The following is a 20,405-nucleotide window of genomic DNA, read 5'->3' as shown; positions in this document are numbered from 1 at the left end:
TTTTTCCCTGAATATTTTAGCTCATTTAAATAAATGTGAAAAATATTCATAACTGATCTTTCCTTGTAAAAACAATTCAATATCTAAAGCAGGAGTTCCACATTAATGACAATAAAATACCTACAGATACCTAGTCCTCAGTATGTAAATGCTCCACATTATATAATTTGGGTTTAAGATGTGTTTCCTTTATTTGCTAATACCATTTGTTATTTTTTTTAAACTTCACATAAAAGGATTAATAAGTACCAAAGAAAATAAGTTTTAGGTAAAAAAAAAACCAGCTAAACTGCTTTAGATAAACATTCGCATAATTTGAGCATTTTAGATCAGACAAAATTTCCAGAAATCATGTTTGTTTTTCTTTATATACATGTTTTCATCATTATAGTTCATTTAATGTAGTAAAATTTACAATATTATAACTTGTCTATTTTAAAACAGTATTTTTTTTCCAGTCTGTCCTCTACTTTTCAAGTCTTCATAGAATCACAAAGCTGGAAGGGGCCCTGGAGGTCTTCTAGTCAACCCCCCTGCCCAAGGCAGGAGTCGTAATACCATCTCGGACAAATGATTGTGCAATTTTTCTTGAAAATTTCCAGCAATGGAGCACTCAAAATTCCAGGAGACAAGCCGTTCCATTATATATTTAGAAAATATTGCATATTGCATGTTTGTAGCAAGTAAAGAAAAGGTGTTGATGCTGGCATAATGAAATTGTCACACTACATGTTATTACATCATCTTAAATTTGCTTCTGGATAATATCACATCCTTTAACTTTTCAAAAACAAACCAAGCCCAATTTTAAGACCCAATTTTTTTTCTCGCAGAGTTGCCTACTACCATAATATTTAATTAAAGTTCTGATTATTAAAACTAAGTGCACAGAAAGGAAATGTCCACATATTTTTATTAGGCCATTTACATGATGAGCAAATACTAGCTTCATACAGAAGCTTTTAATGTTATTTTTTGCAGGTCAGTAATGAATGTTATTGTTTATGTGTACTATATAATTGAATGGTACCAAAGGCCTCCAGGTTTGTATTTCTAACCATTTCTTAGACTTTTTTTTTCACCCTATACATGATTGGAGAAAACCTATCCTTTTGAAGAAACATTCAACTACTATTTGACAATCCATCTACCACTATTTAAGGTTCATTACAGTTCCACCTTTCATAATACAGACTTCCTAGTGAAAAAATAAGGGATGAAGTGTGTGAAGTGCATCTTCAAGGCATAAACAATGAAATCGCTTTTGTCTTCACAAATTTGAGCACCACATGGATTTAGGATTTGTTTTAAAATGTAAACTAGTATTCAAAATGCTGATATTTTGCTTGCTTCTCGAACACCACTCAAGTAGGCTCCTGTAACAGTCTGCGGAAAGTGCCGATTTGTGGCCTGTTTAAAATAAAAAAAGTATTAGTATATATTTTGAGAGAAATACAAAAGGCTCTTCTAAATTGCACTTTTATGTCTGCATTGCTTAGCAACAGTAATTCCCTATAATAATTTCAGGAATCCCACAACCTATTCAAAGCGTGAATATGTCTTTAGAGTTTTCAAACTTCATTCTGATTTGAACAAAGCTGTATTTTTTTTTAATATATGTAATTTGAGATTTCACCTCTCCAGCAAAGAAGATTTTTCCCTGTATGTCTTCAGCAAGTATATCATATGCTTCACCGCTGCCCCCTGTCTTTACAAAACTATATGCCATTTGGATCCAAGGGTCTTTGCTCCATCTTGTAATAAAATATTTGATTGGATCTGGCACTTCCTGAATTGCAAAGATAAGCAAAATTAATACCAATAAAATGAAACTATCTGAATCCAGACACTTGTTTAAAACATATTGAATGTTTTAACATCTTGTTAAAACATAAAAATGCATAATTGTCTCGTGAATAATTAACAAAGCAGACTTCATTAATCATGTACTCTGAGCTTCATTCAACACAAAATACAGGAAAAAACTAGAGTATTATCATTCTTATATAGTTATGATGCATGGATTCACAGGTTTTGTCTTTGTGGAACAACTATAACCTAACAAATTCAATCAGTCAGTCACTCCAGTCATTTCCTGCAAATTTCAGTTTCTTAGGCATCCATGATAGTGTTACGTGCAAATCTCAAGTTGGAGTTGTGTGTGTGTGTGTGTGAAATGCTCTTCCCTAGTGTGCTAAAAATAAGCACAATTTTAAACTGAAGTCATGTAGAAGTGGACCAAATTGAATACCAAACGTTTAGAAAATGACAGATCATATAATAAATTCATCCAGCCCTGATTTTTTTTTTTTAAAGTCCTGGGAAGTCTCTGCTTTCCACATGTATGGAATGGATGTTATCATCTCTGAGAAAGAAACCAACCTGTTCCTTAAACAATTCCCGAAGCACGGCCATGCACTGTTGCAGCACTTCCTTGTCATCTAAGTTCCTTATTGTTCGCACAGCATCTCCAGTTACGACAGACATTAGAACACTGCATTTACGCTGAAAACATAAAGGAAGGATCAGCTATTGTTTCCTCTACTGGTGGCTCCCTTGAATGCTGGCCAGCCCATAAAACTGAACTACTTAGAACATGTGCCGGTGCAGAATAATCACAGTACCATTTTTTTTAAGTGCTTGCCTTCTTAACAACAAAACACATTCATTTTAGATGACAAAAGTCAAAATTGTCAAATGTTCTTAGCATAAAATGTACCGTAAAGGAGTGAGATATTATATAGGAGCCGAGATGGCGCAGTGGTTAAATGCAGCACTGCAAGCTACTTCAGCTGACTGCAGTTCTGCAGTTCGGCTGTTCAAATCTCACCGGCTCAGGGTTGACTCAGCCTTCCATCCTTCCGAGGTGGGTAAAATGAGAACCCGGATTGTTGTTGGGGGCAATATGCTGACTCTGTAAACCGCTTAGAGAGGGCTGAAAGCCCTATGAAGCGGTATATAAGTCTAACTGCTATTGCTATTGCTATATTGGGGGGGAAATGCCAATCTACATTAAAACAAAGAGGAAAAGTATTCTGAAAAGTATTTTTTTTTCCAAATCTGAAGAATAGGAAGATACCGATACCTGTGGGTCCATGTCATAGAAAACACTGAAGAGCCCACGTTTGCTTGAATTAGGTGGAATATGGCCAAAGTAGTCGGCTCCTTGGATTTTGCTCTCCCAGAATCTGTAAGGAAACTGTAGTGCAATCTAAAAAAAAAACAGTATTTATCCTCTTTGTTCACAAGCACTGTCATCCTGCATAAATGTAGTATATAGCAGCAAGGAGTAAAATCCATCTCTTTCCGTAAATACAGATCCGGTTATAGGGGCGTAAAATCAATACATTACTTTCAGATATTTTTTTCTCATCCAAACTAACATCAAATAAATTTAATTTGAATAGTACAGATTTAACATCTGAGTACCTTACAATTTTTAGGAATGTATACAGAGAAGTGGATTGATCTTAGCTTAGCTCCAACTTACACCCAACTAATGATGTCAAGAAATCTCAAGACTGGTTTTGAAAAATAAAGGGTTTTCCTCCTACTATGGATTAGTTTTTATGAATACATACATGTGGAATCCATTCTTACTGGAATAAAACTGTCTAAACCAGATTATGTAAAGAACATAATTTCTAAAAATGTTATGAAGGAGTCCATAGGAACTCAAGATTAGTTTTAGGACCCTTTACCAGAAATATTAATACAAGTATATGGACCTATATCAGTATTCAAATACCGTATTTTTCAGAATATAAGACGCACCTTTTTCCCCTCAAAAAAGAGGGTGAAAATCTGGGTGTGTTTTATACAATGAATACAGCATTTTTGGCCTACCAAAACCCCGCCCCCTTTGCGAAAATGGATGTACAGGGGGTTTGGGAGGCTTGCAAAGTGCTCCTAGGGCTAAGGAGGGCAAAAAAGAGCAAAACATGGGCCATTTTGTCCCCCCCCCCCCAGCCCTCAGGAGCACTCTACAAGCCTCCTAAAGCTCTGTATGCCCTTTTGGGTTGCAAAAAAGGGCCTTTTTTGCTTATTTTTTAGGGGGGGGCAGCCCCCAGGAACACTAAGAGCTTCCCAAAGTTCTGCTTGCCTTTTTTTTTTTTTTTTTTTTGCAAAAAATGAGGTGTGCAGAGGGTTTGGGAGGCCTGCAGAGTGCAAAAACTTTTTTAAAAAAATTTACCTCTTCAAAATCATGGTGTATCTTATACTCCGGTGCATCTTATAGTCCGAAAAATATGGTAGTAATTTATCTACAGCACAGAGTTGGAAGGCCTTCACTGGCCTCTACACATTTCTATTGGAACACATTCCCTGCAAATATTTGCTGTTTGTATTCTATTTTTTAATAACAAAAAACAATACCTTACCTTCTCAATAACCCCAGTTCCTAAACTGTTGATAGCTTTCATTTTTCTATCTGATAAAGCTGGCTTGAAATGAATTGCTGGTTTTTGAAGAATAGTTAAAGGTACAGCAACTAGAACCTTTAGAGAGAGAGAAATAGCCCAAATTATATTATAATAGAATGCTAAAGGATTCTATCTCTAATCCCATATTTTAGCCTAGAATTGGGCTAACAAATTAGTCATGAAAATAAAAGGGAGAGTGGCACAGAATAGGTTGAGTTTTCCCACTTCTGAACTATGGTTTACATTTGTGAGGGCAGGTTGCAGGATTTTGAAACACAATAGATATTAAAAACTGCAGTGCATATTTTCTACTTCTTGCAAAAACATTTCTCAAAAGCACAGATCATAAATCAGAGGCACACAATATTTGCTCTAAAAAGTTTTTTTTTAAAAAACATTTAATTCATCAACTGCATTTAACTTCCCTGCTCCTCCACCCAGGAGGGAATGAATAAAATCTGTTGGCTCCCTCCAGTATGAAGATCTCATGATATCAAATATGCCACCTTCAGCTGTCAAATGGAAAAGTACGATAATAACAAAATAAAAATGTTTTTTTTTTAAAGTTTGCCACTCCAACATGGGCCAGCCTGATCTAAACTACAACCCCAAAGAATGGGAGATCACCTTTTGTGCTGTCCACAGAGTTCCATCCTTTGTGGTCACTTTTACCTCTTCTCCTGAGTAATCGATGCTACAGACCTTTTAAGAATGAAAAGGAGATGGTAAAACACTTACTTATACTGCATATCAAGACATTAACACAGAGTTCTCTTCCCTATATATTTCAGCTGACATTAAAGAAGCTGAAACATTGTCCACAAAGAAGCAGGAATATTTCCAGCAAAGGGCACAAGAACAACACAAGGAAGACCTGGATTAGCAGGAGTACAAGAAAAGGATCAATTCAATTCAAAGCTTTATTGCCAGAGTACAACATGTGTACAATGAGATTGGCTGAGCCTCCCTTCGTGCTCCCCCCACCAACCCAATACAACTCACAGTGAAAGACCAAAAATCTCTAGCCCAGTGAATCCTACTAACAAACACCCAATCCTATTGCACCATGTACTGCACGTCGCGCTGGCTCCGGAAGTCAATCATACTATATTGTTGTAGAGTTATGTGTCGGCGTTCCAAATATCATGCAGAATTAAATCAGAGTCCAAGGCAGATCTATCCTTAAGGTTCCAATTTAATAAGACAGACATGTTGGCATCATGCTATGGATCCCAATACTGGAAATGACATCACAATTCCACCTAGTTAAAAGTTCATGATCTTGTCCCCACACCCACAATCCATCACATGGTCCAATCTTCTTCTTCCACGCTGGCGTCCACACCCAGCTGCTTCCGATCAGGTGTGAAAGTACGGAGACAAAAGATGACCTTGAGCTTCTAGTAAAGAATGAAAACAATAACACATTCCACAATCCTACTCCTTCCATTCCCCCCTCCCATCAACTATACTAAAGAAACAGCATAATGAAATAAGAGAAAGTGTGGCAGGCCAAAATTCTAAAAGGGATATAATTGCAGGCCTGGCATTATGTTTCATTCAGCAGTCTGACAGCCCACGGATAAAAACGGTTCTTCAGCCTGTTTGTGATCCTGATCTGTGCCTTCTAGTACAACATATGTTGAACATGAGCCACCGGTGTGATTCAGCTACTGCAAAAGCAAATGCTATTTCTGATGAATCAGCAGAACTTTAAATGATGGAGAAGCACTGAGAAAAGTCAGAGTTGAAGTTTGGAACAGGGTGGAAGATGAGAGCAACCGTGACCCGTCAAAACCGCGGTAGACAAAACCGCGCTCGACGAAAGCGCGTACCTGACGTCATCAGCAGCACGACGAAAAAAATTAAAAATAAATTAAATTGAAATTAAAATAAAATTAAAGCAAGCCGATTCACATAAAGGTAAGGGTTAGGTTTAGGGTTAGGGTTAGGTTTAGGATTACGTTAAGCGTTAGGGTTAGGTTTAGCGTTAGGTTAAGGGTTAGCGTTAGGTTTAGCGTTAGGTTTAGGGTTAGGTTTGGGGGGGTTAGGGTAAGGTTTTCGCTTTAATTTTAAATTTACCGCTCACAGCGCGATGTTTTCGTCGCGCTGTGATGACGTCACGTACGCGCTTTCGTTGAGCGCGCTTTTGTCTACCGCGGTTTTGTGGTGGAACCGAGAGCAACAAGCTAATTTGGTTTGAGGTTGTAAAGGCAAGCAGCATCTATAAGTTGACTACAGGAATGAATACACAGTGAGTGCACATATATGAACAAAGGAAACTATTCTATGTCTCCTTCCCCCTCCCTCATCTACACCACCCTGAATAGTGGCACTCAATGGCAACATCGAGGCTGGACCTAAAGTAGAAGAAAGGAAAAGGAAGAGTCCTTGTGGATTTTAGTCTGCTAATCATTGCTAACTATAGGGGGCAGCACTCACCTCCATTTCAAGGCCATCGAGCCAGCGCTGTCCAAAGACATTTCCGCAGTCATGTGGTCAGCATGACATCACAGAGTACTGTTTCCTCTCCATGGAAGTGGTAGCTATTCATCTACTCGTATTTACATACAGTAGAACCTCTGGTCACAACCATAATTTGTTCCATAACTTTGGTTGCAAACTGATTTGGTCATAACCCGAACCTAATTTTGGAAATTTGGCGCTTAGAAGAAAAATGGCGCAGAAGGGGAAATCGGCCACAAAACAAAAACCTGTGAATTTTTGGGTCAGAATCCGATTTGGTCGTGGTCAGAAGCGTTCGTAACCAGAGGTTCTAATATACTTTCAAACTGCTTTGTGGGTAGGAGCCAGGCGAAGACGTGATTGGGTCTTATAGGAGAGGCCTGGGCCTCAACTTCAGCTCTAGTGCCACAGCTGTCATCAAAAGGCCACCTCATACTGTCTCTGCAATTCCAAGCACTTCCCGGGATCTGCCATGTGCCACTTATTTTGGGGTAATCTATCTGAGGCTGCTCTGGGTCGCATAAGGCCTTTGCCCCTAAAGAGGCTTCAGACCTCTTCTGCAAACCACATAAAACATGCCCTGTTCTCACACACTTTCTGGAGGCTCCAGAGGCCTTGAGAAAGCAGGGCCCTTCTGTGCAACTTCTGGAGTGTCCAGAGCCTCATTCTCAAGCAGCTTCAACAATTTCCAAGCATGGAATGTCCTTTTGAGAATAGCTATCAAGTGTTGATGAACACTGACTTCCCATCCAAAACATCATGGTGTTCTCACCTGTGACACACACTTTAATACGTTCATCATCACTGCTGTAGACAATTAAGAGGCCTAGTATACATTTAAAATAGGCTCTACGAAGCCCTATTTATATTTCTTTCAAAATGTCTATTAAATTGGGCATTCGTACAAGCAGTTTTGGGAAGTTTGTGTGTATACTATAATTCAAACAAAACTAACTTGAACATCAGCGAGATGAAACACCCCATGACAAAGCAAGGAAAACGATTCTTCCATGTTTTGATACTTACTGGAACCTTTAACCGAATATCCAGGCCTTCGGCTAATTTTTCAGTGAGGGCTGAGTATCCTGAGCTCAATAAGGTGTGGTCACCAGCAAACTGCGCAAAAAATTCATTATGATCCCAAGACCGTGCAGAAACCTATGTAGCAAAAGAATTCTTCATTCAGGTGCAATTCAAGGTAACTCTTTTTAGCATATTTTCTTCTCCCCGTGTACATAATGAAATCTCCCCATTCTCCTGACTGTCCTATATGTGAAAGGCTAATTGTGCTAGGTCGTAGCCATATCATCCCTTCTTGCAAGCCTAGCACTTAGCACATTTAACACTGCAAGCCAGTTACCTTTTTCCAGCTTTATTTGAGCATGAAATTATATTTAAAAAAAAAAACACCTTCCAACACGCAGTACTGTTTTTTAAAGCATTTTTATCCTTTTCACCCACAGAGGCTCCCAGAGTAACTTATACGGAGCCAATGAAGGGTAATTTACAAATTAAGAGAGAAAGCAAGGCTGACAATGAAAGGAAAAATGTGAAGAAAGAAGGAAAACACCCCCATATTCAGCCACCAGTGGTCATTCCTCTACAAAGAACAGCTGAGGTTCAAGGAGAATAGGATAGTTTGATGTGGGTTTTCAGCAGGGCAGATACAATGATCTGGCCTATCAACTCATCTCCCTTTTTTTTTTTGCAAAGGATGAAATTTGCACTTGCCAGAATTTTGCAGTCATATAAAATGGATTCTACTGCTTACTCCGGCGAGTCCCTTGGACTGCAAGACGATCAAACCGGTCAGTCCTAGAGATCAACCCTGACTGCTTTTTAGAAGGCCAGATCCTGAAGATGAACCTCAAATACTTTGGCCACCTAATGAGAAGGAAGGACTCACTGGAGAAGAGCCTAATGCTGGGAAAGATTGAGAAGAAGGGGACAACAGAGAATGAGGTGGCTGGATGAAGTCACTGAAGCAGTAGACGTGAGCTAAAAATGGACTCCTGAGGATGATGGAGGACAGGAAGACCGGGAGGAGCATTGTCTACGGGGTCACGATGAGTCGGACACAATTTCTCTGGAACGAACTCCCTGTGGAGATTCAAACCCTCACCACCCTCCAGGCCTTCTGCAAAGCCCTTAAAACCTGGCTGTTCCGACAGGCCTGGGGCTAAAGAGCTGTTGCCCCCCTCCTCGAATGGTATGACTGTTGTGTGTTTTTTTAAATTATGCATTGTTATTTTTTGTTTTATTTTTTTTTGTCTGTACCCCCTTCCCTGATTTGAACTGTGAGCCGCCCTGAGTCCCCTTCGGGGGGAAAGGGTAGCATACAAATATAATAAATCAAATCAAATCAAATTTCGCAATTAACAACAATAACAACTTCTTACTAAGCTCTGGGAGGCGAGTTCGCTAACTTTCCCCCTCCAATCATTTTATAATTTTCTTATAGGATGTACAGTTAGAATCAGCTGGTTGGCAGTCCCACATTAATTAAAGCCCTGAAACATTTATAATTTGGAACATGTCTGCTTAATAAGAAAATATGGATCTGGATACATTGTTATGACAATTGGCAAGACATATTTTAACCACATTGTTCTGTCACTGTAAGAAAAATATTTCCACTCACTTCATGGAGGTTACTGCCACAGGCATATTCTAAATTGCTAACATGGAACTGGAGCACTTTTTCCTCTAGTTCATTGAACTGGATACCAGATTCCTGAATAAAAACTTTATAGATCTCCTTAATTTTATCTGCAAATGTTTTAACAATCCAACAGTTAGTAAAAGTATCCATTTATCTCAGTGTCCCGTTATTCCAGCAACAATTTAGCACATGTATTTAAATAAAGTCCATAGACACATACATACTTCTCTTTCTACAGCCAAAATGTAACAAATTTGAACACGTAAATTGCAGAAATTCCAAAAAAAGTTAAACTAACTAAATATCACTAACCTGATATTTATACCAGAATTTTAAAACTCTCAGGTCTGTGAAAGTGGTGGGTTCCAGATCCCGTTGCAACCGGTATGGTGCAATGGGGCCCGGCATCTTCCACATGAATGTGCGCAGCGTGCATGCATGCATCCTTACCTATGACGCTCCGCAATGCCTCCGTGACACTCCAGCTGCTCGGCGGGAGCATCGCGCAGGCACCGTATAATACGTGCGCATGCACGGAAGCCCCAAAGAGCTCAAATACAGGTAAGGATGGTGAGCGGGCGGGTGGGCCTTCCGGAGCACCATACCAGAACGGTATCCGGTGCTTCCGGCAGGCACCGGTACGCCCGTACTGGGGCGTACTGGTCGTAACCCACCACTGGTCTGTGACCATTTTATGGTAGCATTTTACTTGCAAATGGACAGGTCACACACAGAGTCAACTGCCTCCACCAATACACACATTCATGTGTTAATCTGGTCAATATAAGGCCATAGCAAATCTAACAAATGCAAAACCTTGCTTATTTTCAAGTTCAAGATACTTGTTACAATTCTACCAGATCCTGTACAAAGGTGCAATTCTGCACTTACAAATGTTGTATATTTTCCTAGCAATGCAATAATTCAATGAAATCTCTTAACAACTGGCCTGGTTGAGTTTCAGCTGTTCATACATGCAAATGATGAATTTAAAAAGTTTGGAGAAGGGACTGTTTTTATTTTCTCCTCAATAAACAACACATGACCAAGCTTGTATTCTCGACATTAAAAGTATTTTGGTTCCCCCACCCCTACTCCGGTATGTTTTATAAACTTGGCAAACTATCCTTATTCAATAAACCATGTACACCTAGCTAGGATTCAAACCGGCCCAATTCATGAGTTCCAAGTGATTATGCAAACATATACATTAGACAAGCTAACACACAACAAATGCATACTTCTAATGGATGCAATATTCTGCTGCCACTGTTGCACTTTTTTTTTACTCTTTCATGATTCTTTCTTACCTCCAAGAGGAACGTCTTGATGTTGACTTTTATCTTTTCTCCAATTTGCCACAACATCCAGGATAGAATTGAAATGAAAATCCATGCGCTTATCTATTGCAGGATCAGTTATCCTTCCACCTTCTTGGATCAAGTCACACTTCTCTCCAATTTTGTGCATTTTAATGCCCAACTTTAGAAAAAGAAATTTTAAAGGTGGAAGCATGTGAGTAATTCAAATTTCATTTTCATCGGTAGCAATACACAACAATCCCAATGTTGCGGCCCACCGGCAGCCTGTGAAGCTGGCAGCAGAGTCGGAGAGTGAGGTGGTTGGGGAGGAACATGGGCCAGTCTTGGAGTCTGGGGAAGGCTTGGCCGAGGGCTCTGCGTCAGAGGCAGAGAGGGGGCCAGGGCCATCTGGGAGTTATATGCTGCCTCCAGAGCTTCCAGAGTCAGAAATCAGTGAAGCAGAGGAACAGGGGGAGCCTGCTCTCAGTGTGCACATTCGCAGAGCTGCCAGAAGGCAAGAACAGTTAAGACAAAAGGGACGACTCAGGAGTAAGGCTTGGAGGTTATTGGCCCCTCCCATAGGACATAAAGGAAGAGCAAAGGCATGGGACCCTTTGCAGGAAACAACTTTGTTCGTTCTGGTCAGTTTAAATTCTGAAACTCCGTTTTGACTCTTTGCACCGTATGGCCTTGCAAGATAATTGCCAATTAGATCTTTGGCAGCATTTCAAGGAAGACAAAAGTGGGAGCTTATCAGCCTTTTCCCGAAAGACTGTGACAGACTACTATCAGACTCTTTACAAACTATTTGTGAAGGTGGAAGCTTATCAGCCTTTTCCCGAAGGACTGCGACAGACTACTATCAGACTCTTTACAAACTATTTGTGAAGGTGGAAGCTTATCAGCCTTTTCCCGAAAGACTGTGACAGACTACTATCAGACTCTTTACAAACTATTTGTGAAGGTGGAAGCTTATCAGCCTTTTCCCAAAGGACTGTGACAGACTACTATCAGACTCTTTACAAACTATTTGTGAAGGTGGAAGCTTATCAGCCTTTTCCCGAAAGACTGTGACAGACTACTATCAGACTCTTTACAAACTATTTGTGAAGGTGGAAGCTTATCAGCCTTTTCCCAAAGGACTGTGACAGACTACTATCAGACTCTTTACAAACTATTTGTGAAGGTGGAAGCTTATCAGCCTTTTCCCGAAAGACTGTGACAGACTACTATCAGACTCTTTACAAACTATTTGTGAAGGTGGAAGCTTATCAGCCTTTTCCCGAAGGACTGCGACAGACTACTATCAGACTCTTTACAAACTATTTGTGAAGGTGGAAGCTTATCAGCCTTTTCCCAAAGGACTGTGACAGACTACTATCAGACTCTTTACAAACTATTTGTGAAGGTGGAAGCTTATCAGCCTTTTCCCGAAGGACTGCGACAGACTACTATCAGACTCTTTCCAAACTATTTGTGACTCGTTACAGGCTGTGAATGAACATAATTCACAGTCTTTGAAATAAAAAGAGGGTTTGGGGGACTAAGCGTGTGCTTTTTACTGCATCAGGAAACCTAGGTCAGAACTCCCAACCTATTGGGTATTTGCTATTGCAAACAAAAAATATTTATCGATATTTTAAAGACAAGTCATCAGAATGGTATCAAAACAGGCAGCAAACAAAAACTAAGGACACGTTTGAAATCTTGAGAGTTTTCTATTCTCTGAATCAACCATTTAATTCAGTGGTTCCCAAACTTGGCAACTTTAAGACTTGTGGACTTCAACTCCCAGAATTCTCCAGCTAGCTCTTCTGGCTGGAGAACTCTGGGAGTTGAAGTCCACAAGTCTTAAAGTTGCCAAGTTTGGGAACCACTGATTTAATTCATCATAAAGTATTTGTAAGCCTTCCGTGTGTTTGAAGGATAGGCATTCTAAATGACAAGGGTTATTCATAGAAAAAGAATAATCTGTTATTTACTGCAAGAGTGACATAATCCATTATAAATTTAAATACATGATGCACGAAGAAACTTTGGATACATAAGAGCCATGGTAGCACAGTAGTTAGAATGCAGGTCCCCTTCCCCCAGAGATGGCAAACCCCCATCGGGGTTTGACAGCAATATTGCAGGCTAATTCTGCAAACTGCCAGGAGTTCGATCCTGACCGGCTCAAGTTTGACTCAGCCTTCCATCCTTCTAAGGTCAGTTAAAGCGAGGAGGCTGATTGCTGGGGGCAATATGCTGACTCTGTAAACCACTTAGAGAGGGCTGTAAAGCACAGTGAAGCAGTATATAAGTGCTATCGCTATTGTTAACGGTATCTTAATAGCAAAATCTAAAATTTTAAAATATGATTTATTTGCTCTTAAGAATTGTATTTACCACCTCATATTCCAACTCCTTTATACAAACCTTCAGATCAGTTGGATGTCAAACTGGCGGCTTATGGGGCAGATGAGTCACGCATAGGCCACACACACCCAGCCCCGCAAAGGCAAAAAAAAAAACCCCATTGTGATACATCACGTGACACGATCGTATTTGACACCTGTGCTTTAGACAAATCCTTGCTCTTTTCCAAGTGATAAAACTAAAGAAACATTCCCAAGCTTCTCAATAAACCTACAATTAGAACACCTTCAGACCAAATCCTTAAGTAGAACATGAAAGCCCTTGTAAAATGTATCCAAAATAGAGATGTACGTTTACAGGGATCAATACATAGTAAGCTATCTGCAATGTGTCATCTTCAAAAGTGCAACCCACTTGCTCACACATTAGTGCTATAGGATTGTTGATACAGCCATTCACAATCTGAGCTCCTTTTCCCACAATGAGCCCCTTGAAGGTCTTATCGTCCCAGACTCGTCCACCAATTCTATCCTTTGCTTCCAGCACAAGGACCTGTAATATACAAACAAGGTAATGGAAGTGGTGAGAAACATTTTACTCTGGATGGGGTGTTTTTTTTAGCAGATAGTATAACTTCTCAGAGTCATCAAGAGGATAGACGATATTATCTAATCATATGGGTTGTTTAGCAAGCTTTTGATATTAATTACAAAAAGTGAGATGAGAACTAAATAGGTGAGCCGTGGTGGCGCAATGGTTGGAATGCAGTATTGCAGGCTAATTCTGCCAACCGCCAGGAGTTCGATTCTGACAGGCTCAAGGTTTGACTCAGCCTTCCATCCTTCCTGAGGTGGGTAAACTGAGGACCCAGATTGTTGGAGACAATATGCTGACTCTATAAACTGTCTAGAGAAGACTGTAAAGCATTGTGAAGCAGTATATAAGTCTAAGTGATATTGCTATTGCTAAATATAGGCTCTTGAAGTGTTAAGCAGAGACATACTCATATGAAGTTTTTCTTAAAGAAGGAAAGTGTAAGAAAATAATTGAATCTATCATATCCCAATATTGGCTAAACTCTATGTTACATATTGAAACCACACCATAACAACTTCTAAGTCATTCTTTAGTCTCTCCAACTAGATACTAACTCTGCTCATAATTTTGCAATAGAATAATTCACTAGAATACTTTCTGGATTGTAAAGGTTCATATTCAAGTAATTGGAATGTAATAAAATTATGCCAGGAGACAACAGTATTACAGTATCTTGATTTATATGATTAGGTCTTACTTTAATTCCAAAGTTTTGAAGTTGTCTTGCAGCTGCTAATCCTGCTGGGCCAGCTCCAACCACAATGACAGATCTCTGCAATGAAAGAAAGAAGGAACTACAAATTACAAATACTATTTCTCTAAAGCTAGTCAACCTTAACAAGACTTCATACAAGTTGCATAAAGTATAGAGATAATATTCCCACTGAAGCGAGCTATTGCCAACTAAAGAATACAGGTAGCCCTCGACTTATAACAATTCATTTATGTTGGACTCAATTATGGTTGTTTAGTCAAGGATTTCCTAAACTTAAGAACGTACCAGAAACGGTTCCACCACAAAACCGCGGTCGACTAAAGCGCGCTCGACGAAACCGCGTACCTGACGTCATCACAGCGCAACGAAAAAAGCACGCTGTGAGCGCTAAAGCTAAAATTAACCCCTAAACCTAAACCTAACCCCCCGAAACCTAACCCTAAACCTAACCCTAAACCTTAACCTAACCCTAAACCTAACCCTAAACCTAACCCTTAACCTAACGCTAAACCTAACGCTAACCCTTAACCTAACCCTAAACCTAACCCTAACGCTTAACCTAACCTTAAACCTAACCCTAACCCTTAACCTAACCCTAACCCTAACCCTTACCTTAACGTGAATCGGCTTGCTTTCAAAGCGCTTTTTAAAGTGCCCTTTTTTCTCCGCGGTCGCTGTTGTCGCGCTGCTGATGACGTCAGCGACGCGCTTTAATCGGGCGCGCTTTAGTGGACTGCGGTTTTGTCGTGCCACGACCAGAAACATATTTTTTTACTTTGGAAATCTTTGTGGGAATTTTTCTGTGCTTTCAGAATATTCTGACATATAACCAATTTAACGATATACTAAATTTTAATAGACCTACATTGTGGTAGTCTTTGGGAAGCAGGGCTTGGTCTCGATTAAGTGACAAAACTCCTGTATTAATCAGACCTTTCCTGGTCATAAAATGAAGAATTCTTTCTGTCTCCCGAACACAGCGAATGCGTACCAGTCCTCGAACAATTATGTGATGAGTACATTTCTGTGGGGATAGAGGTGCCTGTAGAGTGAGGGAAGAAATCAAAACCCAAAATGAGAAAAAGAGTCAGGAAATAGCTCCAAACCATGCACCAAATTGTCTTGCAACCGAGGAATACTGACTTATAATTATCTATATTTCTGAAATATAATGACAGAAAACCTTATGACACACTCAAGTTTTACTGCATAATATTGACATCACTAACTAGATGTTTCCTGACTTTTGGAGCAGAAAGGAGGACCTATAAAGCAGGGGAAAATTAGCCCGATTCTGGATGTTTTCAAGAAATGGAACCAATTCCTTAAGATTGTGCATGACTTTTTTTCTCTCTCTTACAACCCCCCTTTCCCTTCCCTGGGAAACAAAATTTTGGTTCAACCTATCCTGGAGATACACTGAAAACTTTATTGCAGCTTGTAAGCCACAGGTGAAATAGACCAACTATAGATATGATGGTGAAATAGACCAACTATAGATATGATGGCTTCCAAAGTTGTTGAAGTGTAAAGCATTATTTGAAGTTGTAGGAATCATCGCTTCCACACATGTGGAGGACATCACAAAAAGAGCCGAGGTGGCGCAGTGGTTAGGGGTGCAGTACTGCAGGCCACTTCAGCTGACTGTTATCTGCAGTTCAGCGGTTCTAATCTCACCGGCTCAAGGTTGACTCAGCCTTCCATCCTTCCGAGGTGGGTGAAATGAGGACCCAGACTGTGGGGGCGATATGCTGACTCTGCAAACCGCTTAGAGAGGGCTGAAAGCCCTATGAAGCGGTATATAAGTCTAACTGCTATTGCTATTGCTCTTGCTATCAGGTTGGGAAAGGTCGTGATGTAGCTTTCATGTGAAGAAATTATTCAAGTATATAAAGTGAGATTATCAGAATTAAATGAGTGGGAAACACATGCTTCAGAAAATAGTACTTTGCACTCCTGTATTTCCTATTCTGCAAGAAATATATCCACCACAAAAACCTCATGAATAAATCAATAAAGTAACCAGTGAAAAACTTTGAGATTAAAAACCTCTGCGTCTAATGAATGAAGCACAAAGGAACAAGAATTAGCTTGGTCTTCCTCACAAGAAATTTCAGAGTCCAGGAACAATGACAAAGAAGATGATGGCATGGACAGACAAGTTATCAAAATATTAAACTGGTGTTCACTTGATCAATCTTTTTGAGAGTGTGTAAAACGTACTTTGCAGTTTGTGTACCACAAGGCCAGAATGAGATTTCGCAGCGCTAGGTACATGGTGGGGTCCCGGGAATATTCTGGAAACTCATAGAGTTCATCTAATTCCATGACATCTGGCCTTACACACAAGGCTTTACCGCATTCATTGGGCTGATAGAAAGGTTGGAAGTATTTGTTCATCCCTGAAACACAAGAAAGAATCAATCTTCCATGGAACAGCAAAAAGTCTTCATTCGGTAAAGATAGTGCGACATTTCTGCTATGCCCCTTCTGAAGCCAATATAAGCCACAACTATACTCAGGGGTGGGCTGGTTGGGGTTTGCAGGGGTTTAGGAGAACCTCTGGCTAAGGTTCTGTGCTGTTCAGAGAACCCCCCAAATCCCACTCCTGGCTGGCCCTTCCCACTCCAACCCTCCCCTTCCAGGAGTCCCCATGAGGCATTTTGTGCAGGTAAGGTGCTAGTTGTTACTTTTAAAGCCCTACATGGTAGTGGACCTGGCTACCTGAGAGACCGCCTCCTGCCATTTACCTCCCAACGACTAATAAGATCACACAGGTTGGGCCTCCTCCGGGTGCCGTCAACCGGACAATACCGGCTGGCGGCCCCCCGAGGAAGGGCCTTCTCTGTAGCTGCGCTGGCCTTATGGAATGAGCTACCCGCGGAGATCCGGACCCTTACCACTCTCCCGGCCTTCCGGAAAGTGACCAAGACTTGGCTGTTCCGGCAGGCCTGGGGCTGTTGAGTAATATTCCAGCCCCACGTGACTGAATGGTGATTTTGTTTTAAACAATTGTATTTTTAATATTCCATGTCTTTGCTTTGTTGTGAGCCGCCCAGAGTCCCTAGGGAGTGGGCGGCATACAAATAGCAATAGCAATAGCAGTAGACTTATATACCGCTTCATAGGGCTTTCAGCCCTCTCTAAGCAGTTTACAGAGAGTCAGAATATTGCCCCCAACAATCCGGGTCCTCATTTTACCCACCTCGGAAGGATGGAAGGCTGAGTCAACCCTGAGCCGGTGAGATTTGAACCGCTGAACTGCTGATCTAGCAGTAGCCTGCAGTGCTGCATTTAACCACTGCGCCACCTCGGCTCTAATCTTATTAAAGTTACAAAGTTACAAAGTAAGTGCAGGGCACGCGCAGAAGCTCGGGAAGGGCAAAAAAACTGGCCTACCAGAAGTTCGGGAAGGGTGGAAACAGGGCCATTTCTGGCCTCCAGAGCCTGGGGTGGCCATTTTCACCCTCCCAGAGGCTCAAGGAAAACCTCTGGAGTCTAGGAATGGCAAAAACACATCTCCTGCCACGGTGCAGGAGGCCGACTAGGCTACGCCCACCATAGCCATGCCCACCCAGCAACTGGGCAGAGAACCCCTTGCTAAAAACTTTGAAGCCCACCCCTGACTATAGCCACACAAAAAACCAAGATCAAGTGGAATGGAAAACACACAAATGGCAGTGTTGACTGATCACTGGGAGAATAAATCTGCTTGAACCGACAACTGATAACGCCTACTCCCAGTCATAATTCAGTTCTAAATACAGAGTGTTTAAGGGAGGACAGAGAAGAAATCCTGGCTTACCAGTTATGGAAGGTGGAGTCTTTAAGTTCTCCATTTTCATCGGACTAGATTCACTGACCGATCGGTGAGTACTAGTACAAGAGGGGCTCATGCCCACACAGTCCGGGTAGTACGCAGACAGTAGTGGAGCAGCCACACTGTCCTTCAACAGGGGAGGAAGGATAAGCATGGAATACCACCAAGGATCTGAAACTTCAGCCACTCTCTAGAAAGAAGCATTAGAGAAAAAAAGTCAAGAAGAAAAATCTTAGGAACTAATCAAGTTTCTTCCCCATCCCCAGCATTATTTCCCAACCCTGACTGAATTTCACATTAGAAGATAAATTGGACCTGTGCATGTTTGTGTATATAATTATATATGTAGGTATGTAATGATCAATGTGGGAAATTGGGCATTTCATGGAATTAGCAGTTGGGCAGTTAGACTTATATACCGCTTCATAGGGCTTTCAGCCCTCTCTAAGCGGTTTACAGAGTCAGCATATCGCCCCCCACAGTCTGGGTCCTCATTTCACCCACCTCGGAAGGATGGAAGGCTGAGTCAACCTTGAGCTGGTGAGATTAGAACCGCTGAACTGCAGATAACAGTCAGCTGAAGTGGGCTGCAGTACTGCACCCTAACCACTGCGCCACCTTGGCTCTTTCCTAGGAATGCCTAGGACATCTAAAGAATGCCAAAAGTGGGATGTCAAAGGAGGAGATGTTTATTATTTTACACATCCCCTGGGCATTCAACGCAATGCCAAAAGGCAAAGTGGCAAAATACAAAAAAACTCCCGCAAAAATCCCATTCTAGCCTTTCTTATTGCAACGCCGGTCGATACTGGTCGTTTTCTCTTGTTTGTTTTTTTTCCCCAGTAAGAAAGTCCTGTACTTTACTTTGCATTTCTTCTTTTTAATATACATCTTTTCAATATAGGGTAAGAGTTAAGAACAACTCCCGCCTTAACTCTTTTCTCACTTTGCCGAAATAAATCTTGCCATTCTGCATAAGGCCTAAATATTATAAACTGTAATTACACTCAGCTGATGGTCATTAAGCTCCTCTCCCAGACTATAAAAGAGACTGCTTGTGCCATGCCCTTCTTGCAGAAGTCAATGCTTTGACTAAAGAGAAACTAACTTGGCAGGCTGGATTGCCAGAGTTTGTTTGCATTGCTGCCAAGGTTTGTAGGACTTGCTGCCAAAGTCCTTACCTGTTTGTTTATTTGGCTTTCAGCCACCGACAGTCTGGTCTTGTTATTAAAAGACATTCCATTTTACCCTTGTCTCAGCTTTCGTTATTGGATGGAGAAGGGGGTCAGAACACAAACATATAACAAGAATACTAACCACATCACTGTAATTCAATAGCTCTGCATTCTCAAAAAGTAAATCAGTTCCAAAATGCAGGCAGTCCTCAACTTATGATAGTTCACTTAGTGACCGTTCAAAGCTACAACAGCACTGAAAAATGTGGCTTATGACTGTCTTTCCCACTTACAACCTTTGGTTGTAAAATTCAGATGCTTGGCAATTGATTCATATATATGACGGTTGCAGTGTCCCGGGCTCATGCGATTCCCCCTTTTGCCACCTTCTGACAAGTAGTCAATGGGGAAGCTAAAGTCACTTAACAACTGTAGCATGAAAAGTCGTAAAATGGGGGCAGAGCTCACTTAATGCATGTCTCATGTAACCACAGAAGTCTTAGGTTCAGTTGTGGTTGTAATATGAGGACTACCCGTAGAATTGTTTGACCACATCATGTATTCATGGCTAAGGCTGCAGCCTCTATTAATCCATCCATTTTAATATCACAGGCATTGCTTACCAGATCCTCAGGCATGGCACATTGGTCCGAACCTTCCACCTGGAATAAATATAAGTAGTGTGAATCTTCCCAGCTAGAACAAAATGCCCACTCTGACCAGCACTGTAAATGAAGCAGCTTTTTAAAAAGTTGGATAATATTCTGTGACTGAAGCAAAGGTATTTGTCAGCCTCTGCTTTGCTGCTGCTTCGGCTGCCATTGAAACGGGGAGGGGGGGCATGGTATTTGGGAGGGGAATCATTGATGTGCTGGAGGAAGTTCCTAGAT

General features: G+C 40.9%; 1 protein-coding gene across 1 annotated transcript in view; it reads right to left on the bottom strand.

Annotated features, from left to right (window-relative positions):
• Positions 1–434: 434 nt before the first annotated feature.
• The window catches only part of KDM1B (lysine demethylase 1B), a 33,228-nt gene continuing 13,257 nt past the window's right edge, over positions 435–20,405 (bottom strand). Inside the window, exons 8-22 of the mRNA XM_032222770.1 lie at positions 20,139–20,177; positions 18,326–18,530; positions 16,744–16,922; positions 15,386–15,562; positions 14,503–14,577; positions 13,623–13,760; positions 10,860–11,031; positions 9,529–9,656; positions 7,914–8,045; positions 5,049–5,123; positions 4,380–4,496; positions 3,086–3,211; positions 2,383–2,505; positions 1,637–1,789; positions 435–1,410 (exon numbers count right to left, since the gene is read on the bottom strand). Coding sequence (XP_032078661.1) covers positions 1,327–1,410; positions 1,637–1,789; positions 2,383–2,505; positions 3,086–3,211; positions 4,380–4,496; positions 5,049–5,123; positions 7,914–8,045; positions 9,529–9,656; positions 10,860–11,031; positions 13,623–13,760; positions 14,503–14,577; positions 15,386–15,562; positions 16,744–16,922; positions 18,326–18,530; positions 20,139–20,177 — 1,923 coding nt within the window. The 3' untranslated portion in view covers positions 435–1,326. The remainder of the gene's footprint in view (positions 1,411–1,636; positions 1,790–2,382; positions 2,506–3,085; positions 3,212–4,379; positions 4,497–5,048; positions 5,124–7,913; positions 8,046–9,528; positions 9,657–10,859; positions 11,032–13,622; positions 13,761–14,502; positions 14,578–15,385; positions 15,563–16,743; positions 16,923–18,325; positions 18,531–20,138; positions 20,178–20,405) is intronic.

This window comes from Thamnophis elegans, chromosome 8, assembly GCF_009769535.1.
Source record: "Thamnophis elegans isolate rThaEle1 chromosome 8, rThaEle1.pri, whole genome shotgun sequence".
NCBI lineage: Eukaryota > Metazoa > Chordata > Lepidosauria > Squamata > Colubridae > Thamnophis > Thamnophis elegans.
Note: the sequence above shows the minus strand (reverse complement) of the source record. Positions and strands in the feature narration are given on the sequence as shown.